Raw genomic sequence first — 20,838 nt, forward strand, 5'->3', positions numbered from 1 at the left:
GTGTGTGTGTGTGTGTGTGTGTGTGTGTTGGCAGGTGGGTGTGGACTAGGCGTGCAATTCTTAAGATGGTACCCCTTTAAGAGTAGGGAAGTTCATACTCGTATATGTAGCCCTCCCAGCCCATAAAGATTGAATTGCTGAAAAATGAAACCAAACTCTTCATGCAAATACTTATATTTTAAACTAAGTTGCAGAGCAGCTGAGTCCTTCCACTTGAAAAACAGCCTCCCTTAACTCTATAGGGGCCAGAACGCAGACTGGTGGTTGCCTGGGACTTGGGGAGGAATCGGGGACTGACTGAAAATGGGCAAGAGGGAACTTTGGGGCTTATGGAAATGTCCTAAGACAAGATTGTGATGGCAGTTGCATAACTATACCTATTTACAAAAGATAGCAAATATTTACGTAAGTATAAATATAAATATAGTTGAAATTCAGCAAAAAAACAAAAACAGGACATTCAGTGAAGTTGGAATTTCAGCCGATATTTTAACTGGATGAGTTGTCTCTGGCCCGTCTCTCTCCCTCACCAGGCCTGTTCTTCTGTTGTAAAAGGCTGATAGTAACTGTGCTGTGGGGCTCACATCATAGAGCATGATACTGTGCGGGGCATAATGTAAGGTAGTGAAACAGAATGATGGATGGGGCATATATCGAAGAGCTTTAAAGATGGCGCATGGCCACCCAGGTGTGATGCAGTGCGGGGCCTGCTGGGTGGTCCACACACCTGTGCCCCGTGTATGCCTTTTAAGCAGAGCCCAAACCCCTTCCCCGGTGCTCTCAGGAGCAGAGGCTTTCGGTGTGGATTTCCATTTGCCAGAGACCTCCTCTTTCTTCCTCTACCTGTGTGGTTCTGGAGGCTCAGCTTGGCGAGGCATCTAACCAACTCTGGAGTTGGGAACGTGTTTGCAGGGAACCAGAGGAAGGGAAAAATCATCCTGCCGACTATCCCTCGCTGGCTTCCTCGTGATTTATCGCTATGGAAACTGAGCTCTTTTCCTCTTTGCTGGCGGCTGGTTGGGGGCGCACATTGTTGATGCCATGGCTCACAGTTCACAAGTTCCTTCCTCTTTCCTGTTGCAGAAATGCCACAGTAACTGTTGTCCAAGAACTGCAGCTCACACCTGAAGAGCTGGATCTTGGGAAAAACAATCTCATTTGATTCCCCAGGGGTTGGGGGGGCCTTCTGGGTAAGCAGCGGCCAAAGAACAATGCAGCCTCCAGGGCTGAACTGGGGCCCTGCTTTTCCCCTTCCTTCAGCTTTCCTAGCTAGGAAAGTTTTAAAAATGGATTTGCAGGCAGTCTCAGGTAGCATTGTGTTAGGGGGCCCAAAAACTTCAACTCAACGTCCCTTTGTGTGGGCAAAGCCGAGGGCATGGCAGAGGTGATTATGGGCAGGGCACAGCCCACCCACTTACGGAGACCCCCAAGAGAAATCTGTTGCTCAGAGGGTAGGGCTTGCCAATGGAGGGCAGATGCAGATAGAGAGAGGGGAGATGCTAATGCCCTGGGATTGTCATGCGGGGGACAGGCACACTATGTCATCATCAGTCACTTCCACATTCATGTGAGTTTCGGGGGTTGTCAGCTGGGGCCTGGTGAGAGCTGACTCTGCTGGGGTTGGCCCAGCCCTCGGGTCACTCTTGAGAAGCCAGTGCCTGGGTCAGAGCACCCTGGGCCTGTCATCCTACGTGCTGTGCCAGGTCCTGGATGTGAGGACACAGGAGGCATGTGTGTGGGGATCCCAGAGACAGTGAAGGAAGCTCCTTGGCCAGGAAGTCTTGAGACACTGCCAGGCTCAGCAGGCCCCTCTCTGGCTGCTCCGGTAAGTCACAGCCAACCCCAGGGACTGTCTCTGTAAGCCAGCCTAAGGGGTGGCTCTTTGGTCTCATCCTATGGCAGAAGAAGGGACTAAGGACACCTCACATTTTTCCATTTTCCTGTCCCAGAGGTCCACATGAGGTTAATTTTCTGATGCAACTGATCGTGAAATTATCTGGGAGGGAAATATTCCACTGAGGAGCTGGGGCATTTCAATGCATCTCTAGAATAATGTTCAAAAAATCCTCCTTTACCTCCTTGAACATCCAAGATTTTCCTAGGTCTCAAAATGTTTCTGTTTCTTGTTTCCTCCAAGAATGTCCCTTTATTTGGAGCATGTTTGCTCCTTGTCACCCTGGGGGAGGATTTCCAAGTTGTTTTCAGGTTCTAAGTCGCAGTGTGAGAATTCGTGTTTTATTTCTGTCAGTGGAGTGGCCTGAAGCCCCAGATCCCAGGGGAGCCCCAGCGTTAGGGAGAAGCAGATGGTGACAGACATGGTCTTGCCAAATGCAGCTCAGATCCCCTCTTCCTCTTGGAACAAGAATGAGCCTCTTTGAGGAGGGCATTCTGGTCCTCCCTGATTCGCTCTGTGCCTGTGGGCCAGCAGAAAGAGAGGGCTTTCACATAAAGGACTCCCCCCTCAACCACCTTGAAGGGTGTCACTCCCCATAAGACATCAGGAGAATTGGAGGGCTGGAGGCCAGAGGGGTCACCGAATGCAGTCATCCCCCAACAACTGTGTCAGAACAGACGACCAGAGCTTGAATCCTTCAGTGGCAAGGACCTGGTCCATTTTTAAAAAAATATTTATTTGACAGAGAGAGAGAGAAAGAGAGGGAGGGAGGGAGCACAAGCAGGGAGAGCAGCAAAGGGAGAGGGAGAAGCAGGCTCTCTGCTGTGCAGGGATCCCGATGTGGGGCTTGATCCCAGAACCCTGGGATCACAACCTGAGCCGAAGGTAGACGCTTAACCGACTGAGCCACCCTGATGCCTCTGGTCCATTTTTTAAAAACAAAAATTTTGATAGATGTAACAGTAGATTCACATGCATTTGTAACAAATAATATAGAGAGATCCCTGCACGCTTTGCCTGGTTTCCCCCAGTGGTAACATTTTGCAAAACTATAGTATAATAGCACAACCAGGACACTGGCATTGATACAACCCATGATCTTATTGAATCTTATTTCATCTCCCCATTTTTACGTATACTTTGTGTCTGTGTGTGTGTGGCTTCAGCATCTCTGTGGGTTCATGTATCTGCCGCCACAGTCCAGATACACTTCTGGCACACCAGGGATCCATCCTTTCATAGCTGTACCCACTTCCTTCCCGGCCCCCATCTCCAATCTCTGGAAGCTGCTAATCTGTCCTCCGTTTATAAAGCGTTGTTACTTTAAAAATGTTAGGGAAGTAGAATCATATTTGGGGGGATTGGCTTTTTTCGCTCAGCATATTTTCCTGGAGATTCATTCAATTTGTTGCAAATAGTTTGTTTCTTTTTTAAAAAAAATTTATTTATTTGTTTTAGAGCGAGCGAGCTCATAGGGGAGGGGCAGAGGGAGAGGGAGAACCCTCAAGTAGACTCCCCACCGAGAGCAGAGTTGGACACAAGGCTTGATCCCAGGACCCCGGGATCATGACCTGAGCCGAAATCCGGAGTTGGCCACTTACCCAACTGAGCCACCCAGGCGCCTCCATTTTGTTCCTTTTTATTGCTGAGAAATAGTCCATAGTATGGATGTACCACCATTTATTTAACCCTTCGCCCACTGAAGGACATCTGGACTGATTCCAGCTTTTTTGGGGAAAGCTGGAGTTACAAATAAAGCTGCTGCAAACATCCATGTGCAGGGTTTTGTGTGAACCCATGCTTTTTATTTCTCTGGGCAACTGGTGACGTTTTAAACAGCTCTAATTAAAGCAGATCCTTGAGGTTTGTGAGGGATCCATTTGGAAAGCCACATGCATCCTCACATTCTCAATATTAGAAATGTTTATACAGGCTCCCAGCTTGGTCCTAAATCATATGGATCTCATGTCTGTCTAGAAGCACTGTTACCTATGCATATTCTCATACCCCAACTTGGCTGCCTTTTTTTATTTGTATGTATCTATCCAGGTAATGAAGCTATAAAGAAACAGGAAACGTTCAGACAGTTGTATAGAACAAATTGAAGGATTACATCCTAGAATAACCTTGGTGAATAAATATCTCATACTCTGTGTTTTTCACCTTTTTCAGACTTTGACCCCGTTGGTCTTTGTTCAAAGCCAAAGATTTTCCTATTGAGGGGGGCATTTCAAGAAACCCTGAAATGTTTTTCCTCTAGAGGTGTTTGCATAAGGAGTTCAGGCCTTGGGAGTCAGGCATCCGAGATTCCAGCAGGCTTTACCACTTAAACCAGCTGTGGGAGCTTGGGCAAGTGTACTAACCTCTCTGAGAGTCTCGTTTTTCTCCTGTAACATGAGGTTACTACTAGCCTCTGATTCACAGAATTCAACGAGACAGTCAATGAGACATGCTAAATGCTCCATACATTTTAGCAGAAACCTGTCTCCGAATCGATTTAAAATAATGCAGGGCTTGGGGCGCCAGGGTGGCTCAGTCGTTAAGTATCTGCCTTTGGCTCAGGTCATGATCCCAGGGTCCTGGGATTGAGCCCCACGTCGGGCTTCTCCCTCTGCCAGGCGCTCTTCCTATCTGTACTCTCTAACTCTCTGTCAAATAAATAAATAAAATCTTTAAAAAAATAAAAAATAAATAAAATAAAATGATGCAGGACTTCACTGAAGGTTGCTTCAAGGAGACTGTGAGGGGAGAATTATATCTCATTTTGCAGAGAAAATTCTAGTATGGAGGCTTCGCCCTCAAAATCAAGTTAGGGCCAGCCCTCCCAACGTCAGCCAGTCAGTCTTGCTCACTCCCAGATGTGCCCCTTTCTTCCTCAATCTGGGGGGCCTTTGTCATTCTGCCACCGCTCCCCCCACCACGTCCCACACCCCACCTCCAGGGAATGAAGACTGGGAGCTCTTAGGCTATGTTTTGTTTTCCTTTTTGTTTTGGTTCCTGTCGTGCTTGCTGTTCGAGTGGTCAGACTGATCTGCTCAAGTTTCCACAACAGGGACAGAGATGCATTTTCTTGCTGCTGGCTGGTCATCCACAAGCTCCTCGAACAACGTCATGGTCCTTCTAGCATCGAGCCAGAACTGTGATCCCAGCCCACGAGTAACAGAGGCCCCTTACCCACCTTTGGAATGACAACTTTCTTCTTTCCTTTTCCTTTGTCTTTAGCCCTGGCAATCAACAGGAACACTGCTCTGACCTATAGCATTGGTTTTGACCAATATTTGCCATCTTAGTAGCGTATTTATGAGTCAGATGAAGAGATGTTCAGTGGGCACAATTCCCCTGGAGAGAGGAGGTGTGGCCTACACGGCTGCCCGAGTCCTCAGGAACGGGCATGCACACTTGCCCTTTGGTGGGGGCTGTATTTGCCCAACATCGGCCCAGGGGAGTCTCCGAAGCCGTCTAGAAACATCTCCTTCTCTCTCTCTCAGCTGTCTTTAAAAACCCTCCTAAGGGCGCCTGGGTGGCTCAGTTGGTTAAGCGACTGCCTTCGGCTCAGGTCATGATCCTGGAGTCCCGGGATCGGGTCCCGCATCGGGCTCCCTGCTCGGCGGGGAGTCTGCTTCTCCCTCTGACCCTCCTCCCTCTCATGCTCTCTGTCTCTCATTCTCTCTCAAATAAATACATAAAATCTTTAAAAAAACAAAATAAAATAAAAAAATAAAAACCCTCCTAAAACTTGTCCTCACTGGCTGGTTGCACAGTTCTAACTGAAATATACCTCCCTGTAATTTCTACCCGGAGGCAGAAAAAAAGTCCAATTTCTCTTTCACGTAAAAACAATGCAATTATTTAGAGATAATTATCAGATGCTCCCCAGATCTTCTTTCTTAATCTTAACATTCCCACTTCCTTCAAATGCTCCTCTCAGGATGTGGTGTGAAGCTCCTGCCTTAGCATTTTTGTCACGTGTCTACATGTGTCTGGGTGTCACCCATGTAACCGAGCTTGCATGACAACATGCAGTGGGGCTGTCTCCTCCCCTCTTCTGAACTCCTAACCTCTGTTCATGTGGCCTGCAATGTTGACGGCCAGGCTCCTTCCAACTCATCAGTCTTTCCCATGCATTGTTCTTTTAATTGACATTTCCCTCATCCTGTGTTTGTAAAAGTTCCACTTTTTTGTTTTTTCTTTTTACATAAAAGTTCATTTTTTAAATTTTAGTTATTCAGCATGAAACAAAAAATTGTAATTCAGAAAGAAAGTAAAATTCAGTTAACTTAGTCACATCCTTCAGGCAGCAAAACGATATTCATGTGAAGTGGTCTCTGGGAATTAAGATCAGGAGCTTAGCTTTCTATGACGGACCATCGCTTGGCCTGTCACTCCCTCCGAGTGACATTCTTTTGACCGCTGAGTCTGTCGGTTGGCCCCTTAGCTACCCCTCCCAGTGCTGTGTCATCCAAGCAGCATGCTCTTGAGAGTCGGGTGTGAGCCAGCCATAAAGTTGACCAGAAGTGGGAGGAAGACAGAGTGGCATCTTCACTCCATTAGTGATGCCCTTTGAATTGCCCTTGGTCAAAGCTCTTTTGATTTAATTGTCCCATACATTGCAGATACCACACACTTCTCCACGAGGACCCCAGGACATACCTGGTCAGATGTCTTGCTGAAATTCAGAAACCCTGTACCTGCAGTATATTACTGTTTCAACAATCTAGTAACCCTGACAACAAAAGAAACCGGGTTCACTTTGTCCTGACTTATTTTTAGAAGATCCTGCTGGTTTCTGGTCATTTCTGCCTCCCACCTGGAAGCTGCAAGTGCCCTCTGCCAACACCTGCGAGAGTTCTGCTCTGATCTGCACCTGTCTGTTGGGTGCTAGGCTCCCCCTCTCGGTCCCTGCACTGAGCACTCCTCCTCTACTCCCTACTTCATGACCCAGGCCGTGTCTAGTCCTTAATACCTGGCCTGACCTTTCCTGGGTGTGACCCTCACGGGCAGCTCTGCCAGGCCTGGCCCCGACTCCCCGTTCTCCAACCTTCCCTAACTCCCAACAGCAGAAGTCTGGGCCCCTTCCATAATTTTGTTTGTTTGTTTCAACAGCCTTTATTGAGGTTCTGCACACTGTGTGAGCCAACATCACTCGCTAGGAAAAGATTTTAGAGGATGCTTAGACATACCATGAAGTTTTCACATACCTATTAAATAATCTGCTGGAGTTTTATAGAGGGTAGATATCAAGGCCCCTGGGATCTGTGGCTTTGGAATTCCCTATCTCCCCCACCTTCTTCTTCTTTTTTTTTTTTTTTAAAGATTTTATTTATTTGACAGAGAGAGAGAGAGCACAAGCAGGGGAAGCAGCAGGCAGAGGGAGAGGGAGAAGCAGGCTTCTCGCTGAGCAGGGAGCCCGATGTGGGGCTCGATCCCAGGACCCTGGGATCACGACCTGAGCCGAAGGCAGAAGCTTAACCGACTGAGCCACCCAGGCGCCCCTCTCCCCCACCTTCTAAAGTCAGGACATTTTGGGGGCTTAAGAAAACAGGTGAGAGAAATGGCCACCACCTTTTCCCAGGCCAGGTGAGGCTCTGGAACTCTATAGGTGGGAGTCTACAGGCACGGATGGAGTGACGTGAGGGATGGGGACACTGTTCCTGCTGGGAAGTCCCCCAAACGAGGGGATTATGCCCCATTAACAATGTCTTTAAGTTACAGACAGTGGACTTAAAAGTAATCCCTGCATGCAGGCAGCTCCCTCCTGGGTCCCACCTGCAGGGAAGGGAAATGACCAGATCTCCCCCGGGGATTAAGAGGGGCTCAAGGCTGGGAGCTTGAAGAGACTTGGGGCCCAGTTATGATTTCAGCCTCATTGTGGATAAATGGCTTGTGGGCGCCGAGCAGAGAACCTAATCAGTGTTTGTCAGATTGTTTTCTGACTACAGTTAGCATTTGCTCAACAGCCAACATAAAAACAAACTCCTGGATCAAAACCATCTGACGATAAGCTGGAAACTGCTTGTACTTTAAACCAAAGTTACTTTTTGTATCTAAAATTCATTTTGCTGATTTCTAGATAAACCATGACCGTTTCCCACCCCTCCCCCGCAAGAGTTGTTCCTGGCAGGGTAATTCCTCCTTGAACTTATGATACACCAATTAAGGTTTCCTCTTATTTTAGCCAAGTTTACTTCATCTTGGATAGAAAGGACAGAAAAAGGAGAGTGAAGACAAAAAAAATTCCATTATTTGTTATTGTTATCTGCTACCACTGCTGCTAGGATAGTATCGAGAGTGGCTGCCATCTAATGGATGTTCACCAGTACCTCTGGATTTGATCAAGCACCTAGGACGTCCTCACAAAGAAGCCTCATATCCTCATGGAGATGTGTGGGATACATGACAGCAGAGGAAGGGAATTTGTAGCTTGTTAAACATTTATATCAAAAGGACTTTTTTAAAGATTTTATTTATTTATTTGACAGAGAGAGACACAGCGAGAGCAGGAACACAAGCAGGGGAGTGGGAGAGGGAGAAGCAGGCTTCCCGCGGAGCAGGGAGCCTGATGCAGGGCTCGATCATGACCTGAGCCGAAGGCAGACGCTCAACGACTGAGCCACCCAGGCGCCCCATCAAAAGGATTTTGATTAAGATCCGCCCAGGGCAGGGGTGCCTGGGTGGCTCAGTCGGTTAAGTGTCTGACTCTTGATTTCGGCTTGGGTATTGATCTCAGGGTCTTGAGATCGAGCCTGGTGTTGGGCTCCACACTCAGTGGGGAGTCCACTTGAGAGTGAGGCAAATTTCTGATAGAGTGCCATAGGGCTCTATCTTAATCTACCAAATATTTTTATTAATGACTTGGATGAGGACCCTGGTGACCATCTGATAAAATCTGTGGATGATTCAAAACTGGGAAGAAGAAGTCAGAGGATAAAATCAATTGTCAAGAAGATGGATAAAGGCACTGGTCATGGAGGTAGATCTGTTTTCCACCTTAGACTGATGAGGAAAACGAGAGAGGAACATCCAGGGGAGGCCACCTCTTATCTTCTGTCTTCTAGGGGGAGCTTCTCTCAGCATGTCTGACCCTTTGCTGAATAATCTGTTGATAAATCAGCCTCCAAACCTCTTGAGGGCAGGGCCAGGGCTTTGTCTTTCCTGGTGTTTAGTGGGGTGCCTGCTAGGGAGGAGAGCGGCCATCCCTCTGCAGGGAGGCATCTTTGCTGACCTCCTGGTCCTGGGCCGGACCTGTGTTTCTGACACTCCCTCCCATCTGCAGCCCCACTTAGTGCCCGTTTTCCCTTGTGTCCCCTCAAATCACCTGAAAAATTTAAAAAATGGGGAAATGCACTGCTTCCGCCCCGAACATTCTGGCCTTTCTACACATGACTCCAGTTTAGCAGAAGCATTCCTGAAACAGAGGGGTCCTGAGTGACGGCTATCAGATAAACTACAGGATGCCCACTTACATCTGAATTTCAGGGAGACCAAATCCTGTTCTGGTATGTCCTGTGCAATACTTGGGACCTACCTCTACAACAAAATGACTTGTTGCTTATGTGAAATTCAAATGTAACTGGCTGTCAGGTATTTCTATTTGCCAAACCAAGGCAGGCAGAGGCGATTGCCAGGGGCCTCTCAGGATGCCTGGCCCAGCCCACTTCCAACCCAAACTGCCTCTCATGCAAGAGGATACGCTTCCTCCCTCACTCCTGTGGGCTCCTCAGGCCCTGGGCACCTCCACTGGCCTCGGGCCTGCCCTCCCTCCGGGGCTGTATCTTGCCTCACAGGGCAAGGGGCCGACACTGGCCTTCCATCTGCCCCCCAGGAGTCCAGCTCAGCGCTGAGGCCAGCCACGGAGAGCGAATCCGACGCCGTGGTCCAGGCATCATCATTGCACCTGACGACTGTTACATCCCAGCTGTCCTCCCAGCTCTTAAACTCATTTAGCCAAGATTCATGCAGGGCTCACTATGTCACAGGACACTGCAGGGAGCCCAACAGACCCATGCCTGCCCTTGCTGAGCTGACAGCCTACTAGGGGTGACCCTTCTTAAGGCTCACACAGACAAATAGAGGATTACCAACAGTGACAGGTGCTTTGAGAATACGCAACCGGAACTCTGCTCAGGGCTAGGGCTCTCCTTTGAGCTGAGCCTGGGGGCGAGGAGTTAGCTAGCTGGGGATGGGGGTCAGGAAGAGCTCCAAGCAGAGAGGATAGCTGGTGGGGTCAGGGAGCCTGGCCCTGAGGGGAGGCCAGGGCACAGGGCAGCCTTTCCACCCACCTCATCTCATCGGTTCCTTTTCTTGCCCAAAGTCACATGCAGGGCCAGTTCCATAATTTGCAGATCCAGTGCAAAATGAAAATGCAGTGCCCCTTTACCAAAAATGATTAAGAATTTCAAGATGGTGGGGCGCCTGGGTGGCTCAGTCAGTTAATCATCCGACTTTTTTTTTTTTTTTAAGATTTATTTATTTATTTGAGAGAGCGAGAATGAGAGAGAGAGTACATGAGAAGGGGGAGGGTTAGAGGGAGAAGCAGGCTCCTCGCCGAGCAGGGAGCCTGATGCGGGACTCGATCCAGGGACTCCAGGATCATGACCTGAGCCGAAGGCAGTCAGTCGCTCAACCAACGGAGCCACCCAGGCGCCCAATCATCCGACTCTTGATTTCAGCTCAGGTCATGATCTCAGGGTCATGAGATCGAGCCCCATGTCTGGCTCTGCGCTCAGCATGGAATCTGCTTCAGATTCTCTCTCTCCTTCTCCCTCTGCCCCTCCCCTGTTCGCATGTCCTATAAATAAAATAAAATAAAATAAAATATAATTAATATAATATAATTTCAAGATGGTGACAGCAGAGCATTAAACCAAGCACGACCCCTTCTGAGCGCAGGCCCTGTGTGACTGCCCAGATTACATACCTGGGAAGCTGGTCCTGGTCTTGTGGTTCATGTGTGTCAGGTCCAGGGCTGGATCTGAGTTTTCTATCAGGAAGGTATTCTTCAAGGCCAGTGATTGGAGGCCTCAGAGCAAGCCAGACAGACAGACACAGCCTGGCAGATGTGACCCTAAGAACTGGTTGATGCTTCACCTTCTGCCTCCATTTCCCCATCTCTGACAGCGATCCTGACCCCACGTGTAGAGGGCTGATAGCAGCCCCCACAGATATCAGGTCCTAATCCCTGGAACCTGTGAACGTTACCTAATATGGGAAAAAATGGTCTTTGCAGATGTGATCAGTCAGAGGTCTTGAGATGGAGAGATTATCCTGAATTATCTGGGTGGGCCCTAAATGTCATCACAAGTATCCTTAAAAGAGAGGCAGAGGGAGATTTGACACACAGGGGAGAAGGCAATGAGAAGATGAAACAGAGGGACCTCTGAAGATGCTGGCCTCACAGATGGGCGTGATGCGGCCACGGCCACGGATGTCGGCAGCCCCCAGAAGCTTGGAGAGGCTGGAGCTGGGGCCTCTGAAGGGAGTGTGGCCCTGCGGACACCTTGGTTTCGGTCCAGTGGTACTGATTTTGTATTTCTGCCCTCCAGAACTGTGAGAGAATAAGTTTGTGTTGTCTTAAACCTCCAAGTTTGTGGGGATGTGTTACAGCAGCTCCAAGAAACTAAAACACCTGCTTCCTAGGGTTTTTAAAATAACAGCTTTATGGAGATGTGGTTCATACACCGTACCATTCAACTATTTAAAGTGTACAATTCGATGGTCTTTAGTCTACGACAGAATTGTGCAACTATCATCACACTCAAGTTTTAGAACTTTTTTCTCAATGCTTTTTTTTTTTAAAAAGATTTATTTATTTATTTGAGAGAGAGAGAGAGCACAAGCGCACAAGCGGGAGGGGCAGAGGAAGAGGGAGAGAGAGGATCTCAAGCAGACTCTGCACTGAGTGTGGAGCCAGACTCGGGGCTGGATCCCAAGACCCTGAGATCGTGACCTGAGCCAAAACCAAGAGTCGGGCGCTCAACTGACTGTGCTACCCAGGAGCCCCGACTTTTAGAACTTTGTAAGCACCCCTACAAAGAAACTCCCTACCCATTAGCAGTCACTCTTATTTCCTCCAACTCCCCTGGCCCTTGGAAACTACTCATCTACTTCTGTCTCTAGAGGTTTGTCTATTTTGGACATTTCATATATAGAGATATAGATATAGGGTCATATAATACGTGGCCTTTCATATTTGGCTTCTTTCACTTAGCATGACATTTTCAAGGTTCATCCATACTGTAGCAAGTTTCATCCATACTTCATTCTTTTTTCTGCCAAATAATATTCTATTGTATGGATATACCACATTTTGTTTATCCATTCATCAGCTGATAGACATTTGCATTCCTTCTACTTTTTGGATAATATTAATAATGCTGCTATAAACTTTTGCATGTAAGTATTTGTGTGAACATGTTTTCATTTCCTTTGGGTCTATACCTAAGAATGGAATTGCTGCTGGGTCACTTGGCAACTCTATTTGCAACCATTCCAGGAATTGCTGGGCTGATTTCCAAAGTGGCTGCATCATTTTGCAATCCCACCACTCACGTGTGAGGGTTCCAGCTTCCCCACATGCTCACCAACACTTATTATTGTCTGTCTTTTTAATGATAGTTATTCTACTGGGTATGAAGTGATATTTCATTGTGGTTTTGATTTACAATGACTAATGATGTTGAGCATCTTTTCATGTGGTTATTGGCCAAATATTTATTCAAGTCCTCTGCCTATTTTTTTAAAAAATGGTTGTCTTTTTGTTGTTGAGTCATAAGAGCTCCTTATATATTCTGGATCCTCATCAGATAGATGATTTCCAAATATTTCCTCCCATTCTGTGAATTGCCTTTCAACTTCTTGATGGTGTCCTTTGCCACACAAGTTTGTAATTTCAACAAAGTCCAATTCATCTCTTTTTTGTTGGTGGTGCTTTGGGGAACAGAATGCACAAATACCTGTGGAGTGTTTTCATTTTGGCACCTGAGACATGGTAGTGCTCTTGGTCCTATTCCCAGGCCAGTGCCTGGGCAACTCAGAGCAGACCACAGCAGACTCCTTGGCCCCTTAGGCTGTTGTGTGGCTGATTGTCATCAGGGCCAACTTGTCCATTAGACACAGGAAGCACAGTGCCAGGCTCCACGATACTTTTAGGGGCCCATGAAGAAAGTTATTTTGTAATCAGAAGAATAAAAAGGAACTTTAGGTCAAAGAAATGTTTTAATATAAATATAACTCTAATACATTCTTGCTTATACAGTGGAGTTGTAAAATATAATTTTTTTTTAATGGAGGAAGGTGCCTGTGAAGACAAAAATGCCTACAGCTATGAGTTAAAATACAATCTTATCCCCTGTCACTGGAGGGGGGCCTCCAGCAGGGGATGAAACAGCATTGACCCTCTCCCCCTACCCTACCTCAGCCCCCCACACACAAGGTTTCCCCCTGCCTCCCTTTGGCCTAGCGGCCCATCTCTGTGAGGCAACTGGGGCTGTGAGAACAGCACCTGGGTGGGCATTGAATTAGGGCCTTTGGGCTCCTCCCCTTGAGCTCATTAAGTTAAGTTGAATTGAGTTGAGTTGCCAGAGCAGTAATTCAGATCAGGTGAGCTGGGGGCCAAACCAGACCTCTAACTGTTGTTACTGTGTTCTCAGTGTGCCCTGCTGGTTACCTGTGCTTTGATCTTCGTAACAAGCCTGTGAGATGGGTAGAATGGGCATATTATCCGCATTTTACAGGCAAGGAAAGTGAACCTCAAAACATGGAAGCTATTAAACTGCAGAGAAGGGACTGGAACACCAGGCTTAGTCTTCCATTGCGGTGACTTCCAAATTCAGCGAATGGGGGCTTAGTCCTGCTCCTGGACTCACCAAGGTTCCTGAGGCAGAGCTGTAGCCACCGGCTGGGGGAATGGTCAGTACCTTCTTGCCTGTCACCGTGGTCATGAAAGAGATGGGTGGTCAGCCCTGCCTGGTGCTGTAGCTCTCGGACCTGCTGCCTCCTCCCCAACTCTTTCCCGACCCCACCCCTGGCTTCTCAGAAAAAGCACTTCCTGAGGTTTATTACAGCAGTTTCTTCCTGCGGTTAATGAATTGCTGTGTTCCAGATTTGTGTGACTTCCCTGGCATTGGAAGGCAGAAGACAGCATGCAGAAACCGCTCTGTTCTCCTTCAATTCCCTCTCACCAAGAATAGGAAGAAGGGAGCAAAATCATTTGAAGAACTTCTTTCTTTCTTTCTTTTGTTTTTTTTTTTTCTATTAAGGAGTCCACTAAGGACAAAGGGCAGGAAGGGGAGAGCTATGTGAGGGCCACACACATATAAAAAGCCACTCAATTTATGATTTTTATTAAAAAGTGAATTAGAAAACCTTCTGTTTATACATTTTTAATTTTTATTAAGACATTCATACTTCACAAAGGGTAAGGAGCCTGATCATCTTTTCAATGAATAAAATAAATGAGGGAGGATATACATTTCTGTTCTTACATCACAGCCAGGGGCAAGAGAGGAGGAAGAGATTGCCTTGAGAGCTAGAAAGAGGGGTTCCCGCAGAAAGAGAGAGGAAGATAGACCCATGGGGGGTGGGGTGGGGCTCTCCCGTGAAGGATCAGCCTCGTGTGGACTTGGCTCCCGGGCCGTGGGGAGGACACAACAGACATTCCAAATGATTTCTAACACCCGAGGCACAGCTTTCATTTTAGAATTTAATTTCCTAATTTGATTTTTAATAGGTAGTACGTTAACATGACTTAAAAAAACTAAAAGAGACACAAGGTTTCTAAGGAAAAGTACACTAAAACTATACAACATTGTTGTTTATGGAGAGAGATGCTGTGTCACTGGGCCGGAATACTCTCGGTCGAGTTAAAATGTCACTTCTCCCCAAACTGGTTTGCAGATTCAGTGCAACTCCAGTCAAAATCTCAGAAGGCTTTTTTTTTTTTTTTTGGTAGGAATTGAGAAATTGATTTTAAAATTCATAAGGGAAGGTCAAGGGGCCTAGAATAGCTCAAATTGAGACAGACCAAGGGACAGGACTCCAAGCCCTCAACCCAGACCCCAAAAGTCCAGCGTTCCTTTTTTTGTTTATTTTTTTAAGATTTTATTTATTTGTCAGAGAGAGAGAGAGAGAGAGAGAGAGCAGGAGCAGGGGGAGGGGCAGAGGGAGAAGCAGGCTCCCCGCTGAGCAGGGAGTCCCACTAGGGTCTCCATCCCAGGACCCCAGGATCATGACCTGAGCTGAAGGTAGACGCTTAACCCACTGAGCCACCGATGCGTCCCTCCAGGGCCCCTTGATGGCTGAATCCCTGTGCGAATCCTGCAGGAACATGGATGCAGGCTGTTCACAGGAGGAGGACTCCACTACCAAGACTGGTGAAGACTGAACCAAACCAGTCTGCGCTCAGGAGGGCCCCAGCACTGACCTTTCACCGACTTTCCCCCTCATCACAGGACTAAAAATCACGCCCTGGGTGGAGATTTAACATGCCAACCAGACGAGCGGTGCATGACAAAGCACGTCCTGTCCAGTGCCTGTGCTCCCCAGTTCCTGCATCTCCACCCCGCCCCCCTTTACCTGTTCCAGCCACTCCTTTCCTGCCTCAGCCTCTTGACAATCTTTCCCTGGCCTTTGCTCAGAGAGCCAGCAGGAGGGACCCTTCCCTTTGTGTTGTCTCCCTGGAGCTCTAACATAAGCCCAGTAAAAGCCTTGTCTGGAACTTCCAGTTTGGGCTCTCTGTTGCTTGGAGAGCCCCAGCACCCGAGCTGGTAACGTGTGGAGCCACCGGAACTCTCAGACATCGTTGGCGGGAGTGTAAGATGCTGTAGCCGCTTTGGAAAACAGTTTGGCAGTTTCTTGAAATGTTAGACATACACCTACCATACCATTATTTACCCAGGAGAAATGAAAGTGTACGTCCATACAAAGGCATGGTCATAGCAGCTCTCTCTATGAGCTCAAAATTGGAAACAACTCAAATGTTCATTAATAAATAATGATAAGCAAACTGTGATATATTCATTCATACTCAACAATAAAAAATTAATAATTGATGACGCTGATTGAAAGAAGATAGATGCCCCCCGCAAAGTATGTACTGTATAATTCCGTTTTTATAAAATTCTAGGAATGCAAACTTAACTATAAGAACAGAAAGCAGGTAAGTGTTTGCAATGAGGGATGGTGGCTGTGGGATGGATATTAGAGAGGTTACATATTAATTTACATGTTAGAGAGGTTAGCTCTTTGTCTGATAGAAATTGCAAATATTTTTTCCAGTTTGTATTTTTTTCTCTTGACTGAACTTTTTTTTGGGGGGAGGGGAGAACTCTCTTTACATGGAGTATAATTTGTCAGTCTTTTATAATTTCTGGATTTTAAGTCAGAGTTAAACCAGCCTTCGCCATTCCAGGGTCATGAGGAATTCCTTCACGTTTTCTTATAGAACTCCTATGGCTTCATTTGTCCTTTCAGATGGTTGGTCCCTTTGGAATTTATCCTGGTGCATGGTGTGAGTGGTGGGATACAGTTTTTTTCTGCTTTTCTTTTGAAATATTAACACTTATTTTGAAATGAAGTTTTATTTTCTCATGGTGTTCTAAAACGATTAGCATTGTATAAGAAACAATGACTAAGTCCTAGAAGTTTACTTTGGGACTTAGGGGCATCGGGTGGGGCATTTACCACCATTGCTTGAACGTCACTTTGAGAAGCAAAGTTGGTTAGTCTGCTGTAGGTGAAAGTTATCTTTGAAGCCAACATCTATTTAGGGCCTCATGGTATTCCTTTTTTCTCGACAAATAGAAATTTGGTGGGTGGGTGGGGGTGATTTCCGATAGGTTGCTAAAGGAGAGAGTTTACAGTGGGCAACAGAGAATACCAAACACCAAAAGTAAATGACACAATAGAAAATGTTCTTTTATGCTGCATGACTCTTCAATAGCTCTTGTCATAACTTCCACTGAACCATAGATCAGAGAGAGGAGTTGTTCTCTAGCTGGAAGCCATCACTTCTTGGTATTTGCCCTAGGGCAGAGAAGTCTGGTTTCTATTTGTCCCGGTTCCAATCTGACTTAGCTTTACCCATGGCCGTATCAGAGGGTAGCGTTTCAGAAACAACACGGCTCTCTGACCTCAAGGCAGTAATAATCTAATTCAGACAATACTGTTAACTTATCTTCATTCACCCAATCATCCACTGTACTAACGTATTTTTGTTTTTGTTTTTTTTGAAAGAGAGAGAGAGAGAGGGTGGGGACTCTCCAGGTGGGGGAAGGGGCAGAGGGAGAGAGAGAATCCCAAGCAGACTCTACAGCCGGCTCCCGCTCGAGCCGATGCAGGGGTTCGATCTCATGATCCTGAGACCGTGACCTGAGCTGAACTCTAGAGTTGGTTGCTTAACCCACCCAGGCGCCCCTCTACCAATGTTTTTTGACCACCTACTAGGTACCAGGCACTGTCCCTGTTACCATGCAGCCAGCAGTCCACTTGGGGGAGGACAGGCCATTATGGCACACCATAGAAAGTGTCTCACAGAAGGAAGGCTAGGGAGGTGAGGAATGCAGAGGGGGATGCAGAGGAAGGGCAGCTCAGTGTGGGGGAGACAGGAGAGAATTCTGGAAGAGTGGATGCCTAAACTGAGTTACGATGCATGGGTAGGAATAGGCCAGAAAAGGAGAGGGGAAGAGTCCTCCAGGCAGGGGAACAACATAGACAAAGGCGTAGACACGTGATGTGTCCTGGGAACTATAAATCCTAGCAATCAGAATGTAGGGGCCAGGAAAGAATTGGTGAGAGACCTGGCTGGAAAGGTAAGCAAGGGCTGGATTGTGGAGGATTGTAAACTGACTTTCTGTGGAGGACAGTGGGGAGCCATCACAAGGTTTCAAGCCAGGGAGTGAAAGGAACTGATTTATATCTCAGAAAGCTCCCTGTGGCCTGATATACTCTGTGTATATTTAAAGGTAGAGGCTGGGGCTGCCTGGTTGGCTCAGTCCGTAGAGCATGCGACTCTTGATCCCAGGGTCGTGAGTTCAAGCCCCACACCGAGCATGGAGCATACCTAAAAAATAAAATAAAATAAAGGTACAGGCTGGATGGGGCCACCAGAAAACATGCATATCTCACAGAGCTGCCTTTATCCACCCTGAAACCAACTGCAGAAGCCAGGGACAGCCTCCTAGGAACAGCAGGTTCCAAGCTGAGTTTACCCCAAGGCAGCCGGTCTGTCTGACGAACCTGCAATTTTCTGGAGAAGTCAGCCCTGTCCCGTAGCATTGCCAGGAAAGACAGGAGGTCCAGACTTACGCTGTGTGGAGAGAGGCCCCTGGGCAGCGGGGAGTGGGGGTGATGCGCTCAGGAAAAATTGAGACATCTTGTTGGGTGTCCGAAGAGAGAAGCCCTTTGGGTAGAGGTTGGGAAGAGGGAAGAACCCTCTCACCCTGCCATGATAAGGGGCTCCAAACCCAGGTGAGACAGGAGGGTCAGGGGCACTAGAGGCAAATGTCACTTGTGCCTTTAAAACAAAGAGTCTGCGTTCAGTGGCCCCGCAGGAAGGCCAGTCATTTCCTGAGGAGATATCAGGCTGGCCCATGCTTCATTGTTTCCAGTTTCCAGCAATGGCTGCCATTACCTGACTAGTAGGATAGCCCGTCTCTCTGTGGCGCCAGAAGTTACCAGAGTGGTTTCTCTACTTTCACAGGGCAGGTTTATCTGGGCCACAGGGGAAGCGTCTTCTGCCCCAGGGGCATGGCCCAAAGGCAGAACTAAGTGCCCCGAAGTCTTGGCGCTCAAGATGCAGCTGGAGTGGGCCCAAGAAGGCAAGATGTGGCTAGGACTTGTGCTGATGCTTCTGCTTTGTGAGTTTTTATTCTCTTCCCACATTACTTAAACTTCATGAGAATCGAAGCTAATGGAATCAACGTATTTCTTCTGTCTTTTCCAGGTCCAAGCCTTGAGGGACAGGAAAACTGTAAGTTACCAATTTTACCTAGCTTCGCCGTGTCTTTTCATGATTCTTAAAACTCACATCAAATTGCTTGGGTTTAATGTTTATGACAACTGAGAAAAATATTCCAATTGAGAGCTAACGTTTATTCCCTTCTGGCATTTTTGGAAGGCTTTTAGAATAAAACACTTGTTCTAAGCCAAGTTCTAAACAGCATGTTCTAGAAGTCGCATACATTTTTTTCTAAAAACTAGTGAATTGCTATTTGTTTGGATTGGAAGCTGATAAAAAAAGGAGTGGCTCCATATTTTATTTTTTGTTGTTTTACCATAAATTTCTTATTTTCATAGTCTCCCCATCCCCCATTGTTTTTTAATCACAAATGAGATGTAATTAATTTGTTAGATTCATGAGGACAGACCATAATTTAAATTGTTGTTATGATTTCGTCTTCTAAGTGATCTAAAACAGATACTGGATTTCCTTTCCCATTGACCTGCGGAGCTATGATTCTATCTGTAATATTTTGTGCTGTGCACAGGAAGGGGGCTTTGCCTATCTTTAAAGTTTGGTTTATCATCCCCTTTGGAGCTAGTTTTGAATCTTTAAGATAAGATGCTCGGCTGCGTCTGGAGGCTAAATGGGGGAGAGCCCACAGAACAGGATCCCCTCATCAAAGGTCACTTCACTCCACAAAAGAAGGGGGGTGACCAGCTTGTGGACAGTTGTACATCTCTTTGGAGATGATGTACGTGGATGATGCTGGTTTGCTGAGCCCAGGCTTTGAGCAGTGGCTCCAGGATTGGGAAGGCTAGCGTGGCTACTAGCAAAGCCAGTCTGCAGGTCTCCTGCCCCAGCGTCCATGTGCTTTGGCGGGCATTTGACCCCCACAGTAAGCAGTGGAGGCAGGATATCTGTTATCTTCCTGCCATCCTAACAAGATGTCTCTGCCTCAGAAAAATAACCGACTGGACCAAGTGAGAGCCAGTTAGCAGGGCATCAGCACTAGAACCTCTGCTGTCTGAACGATGGCTCTCTGTCTGAGGCCAGAAGCCCAAACTCAGATCTTTAAAGCTGCTTTCACCTGGCCTCTTTGAGCCTTTTTCCCAATCTGTAAAATGGGGATGATAAGAGAATTGATCCCATAGAGTCAGTCTGAGGATAAGATGAGATAAGAGGAGGTGGCTCACCCACCACGGCATGCAATGACTAAGGATAGTTTACCATCTGGTCCTAGCCCTCCACAATCATGGCCCCTGCGTGCCAACCCCCCCACCCCGCCCCGTCTGTCCACTGCTGCCCACATACCCCACTCTCATCCACACCATGCCCTGCAAACACACAGCCTGCTTCCCAGGACCTCCAGTCTCTCCCACCTTCCCCACCTCACATGGAAGTAAATGGCTCCCTTCCCAGGGTTTCTGGAGAAAGGCCTTTGTATGTTCAGGCTCAGAACTGCAGGACTTGGAGCATTGGAGCAGGGAGACTCTCCCACTGCTTCCTCAGGCCTCAGGCCTCCACCTTGTTTTACACTTGAGGAACCTGAGGCACAGAAGCCATGAGGTACTTGTGTGTGGTCAACTGGGTGTTAGCAGTGTGGGGGCCAGGACAAGGTCCTGATGACACGTTTGATGTGCACGACCCCACCACATTGCCGGCTCTGTGGTTGAGGTCCTTGGTCAGCCTTGGCCCTTTTCTCTTCCTTTTATCCCAGGCTCTCCCACCCCACCCTAGCCCTACTGCCTCAGGAGATGACCTCAACTTCATCTTCACCTAGAAAACACTGCTGTCTGGAGGGAACTCCCTCTACTTCCCGCCCTGCCCCAGCTACAGGCTTATCTGCCTTCCCACCCATCCTCCCAGCTTCCCTCCCAGCTTCAGCAATGTCAGCCCTCGTGGCTGATGGGGAGGTGGGGGGGCAGCCCATCACTCAACAGCACTCCCACCCCATCTCGCTCTATTATTTATTCAGCCCCTACCCCACTCTTAGTATCTCTATCCC

The 20,838-nt window shown here is 47.5% G+C and overlaps 2 protein-coding genes across 21 annotated transcripts in view; one reads left to right on the top strand and one right to left on the bottom strand.

Moving 5' to 3' along the window:
- LOC102738999 (testis-expressed protein 2) overlaps positions 1 to 20,838 on the bottom strand; it is a 254,143-nt gene that overhangs the window by 104,993 nt on the left and 128,312 nt on the right. The window lies entirely within an intron of this gene.
- Positions 18,485 to 20,838, top strand: part of PECAM1 (platelet and endothelial cell adhesion molecule 1) — a 79,015-nt gene continuing 76,661 nt past the window's right edge. For 9 of the 20 annotated variants that reach the window (XM_081804687.1, XM_081804691.1, XM_081804693.1 and 6 more), the window contains exons 1-2: positions 18,486 to 18,747; positions 18,834 to 18,860. In XM_081804687.1, coding sequence (XP_081660813.1) covers positions 18,684 to 18,747; positions 18,834 to 18,860 — 91 coding nt within the window. In that variant the 5' untranslated portion in view covers positions 18,486 to 18,683. Of the gene's footprint in view, positions 18,748 to 18,833; positions 18,861 to 20,838 lie in introns of all 20 variants that reach the window. The other 11 variants (XM_081804675.1, XM_081804677.1, XM_081804676.1 and 8 more) reach the window with 2 other exon arrangements.

Source organism: Leptonychotes weddellii, chromosome 15 (assembly GCF_054177405.1).
Source record: "Leptonychotes weddellii isolate Sample4059 chromosome 15, ASM5417740v2, whole genome shotgun sequence".
Taxonomy (NCBI): domain Eukaryota; kingdom Metazoa; phylum Chordata; class Mammalia; order Carnivora; family Phocidae; genus Leptonychotes; species Leptonychotes weddellii.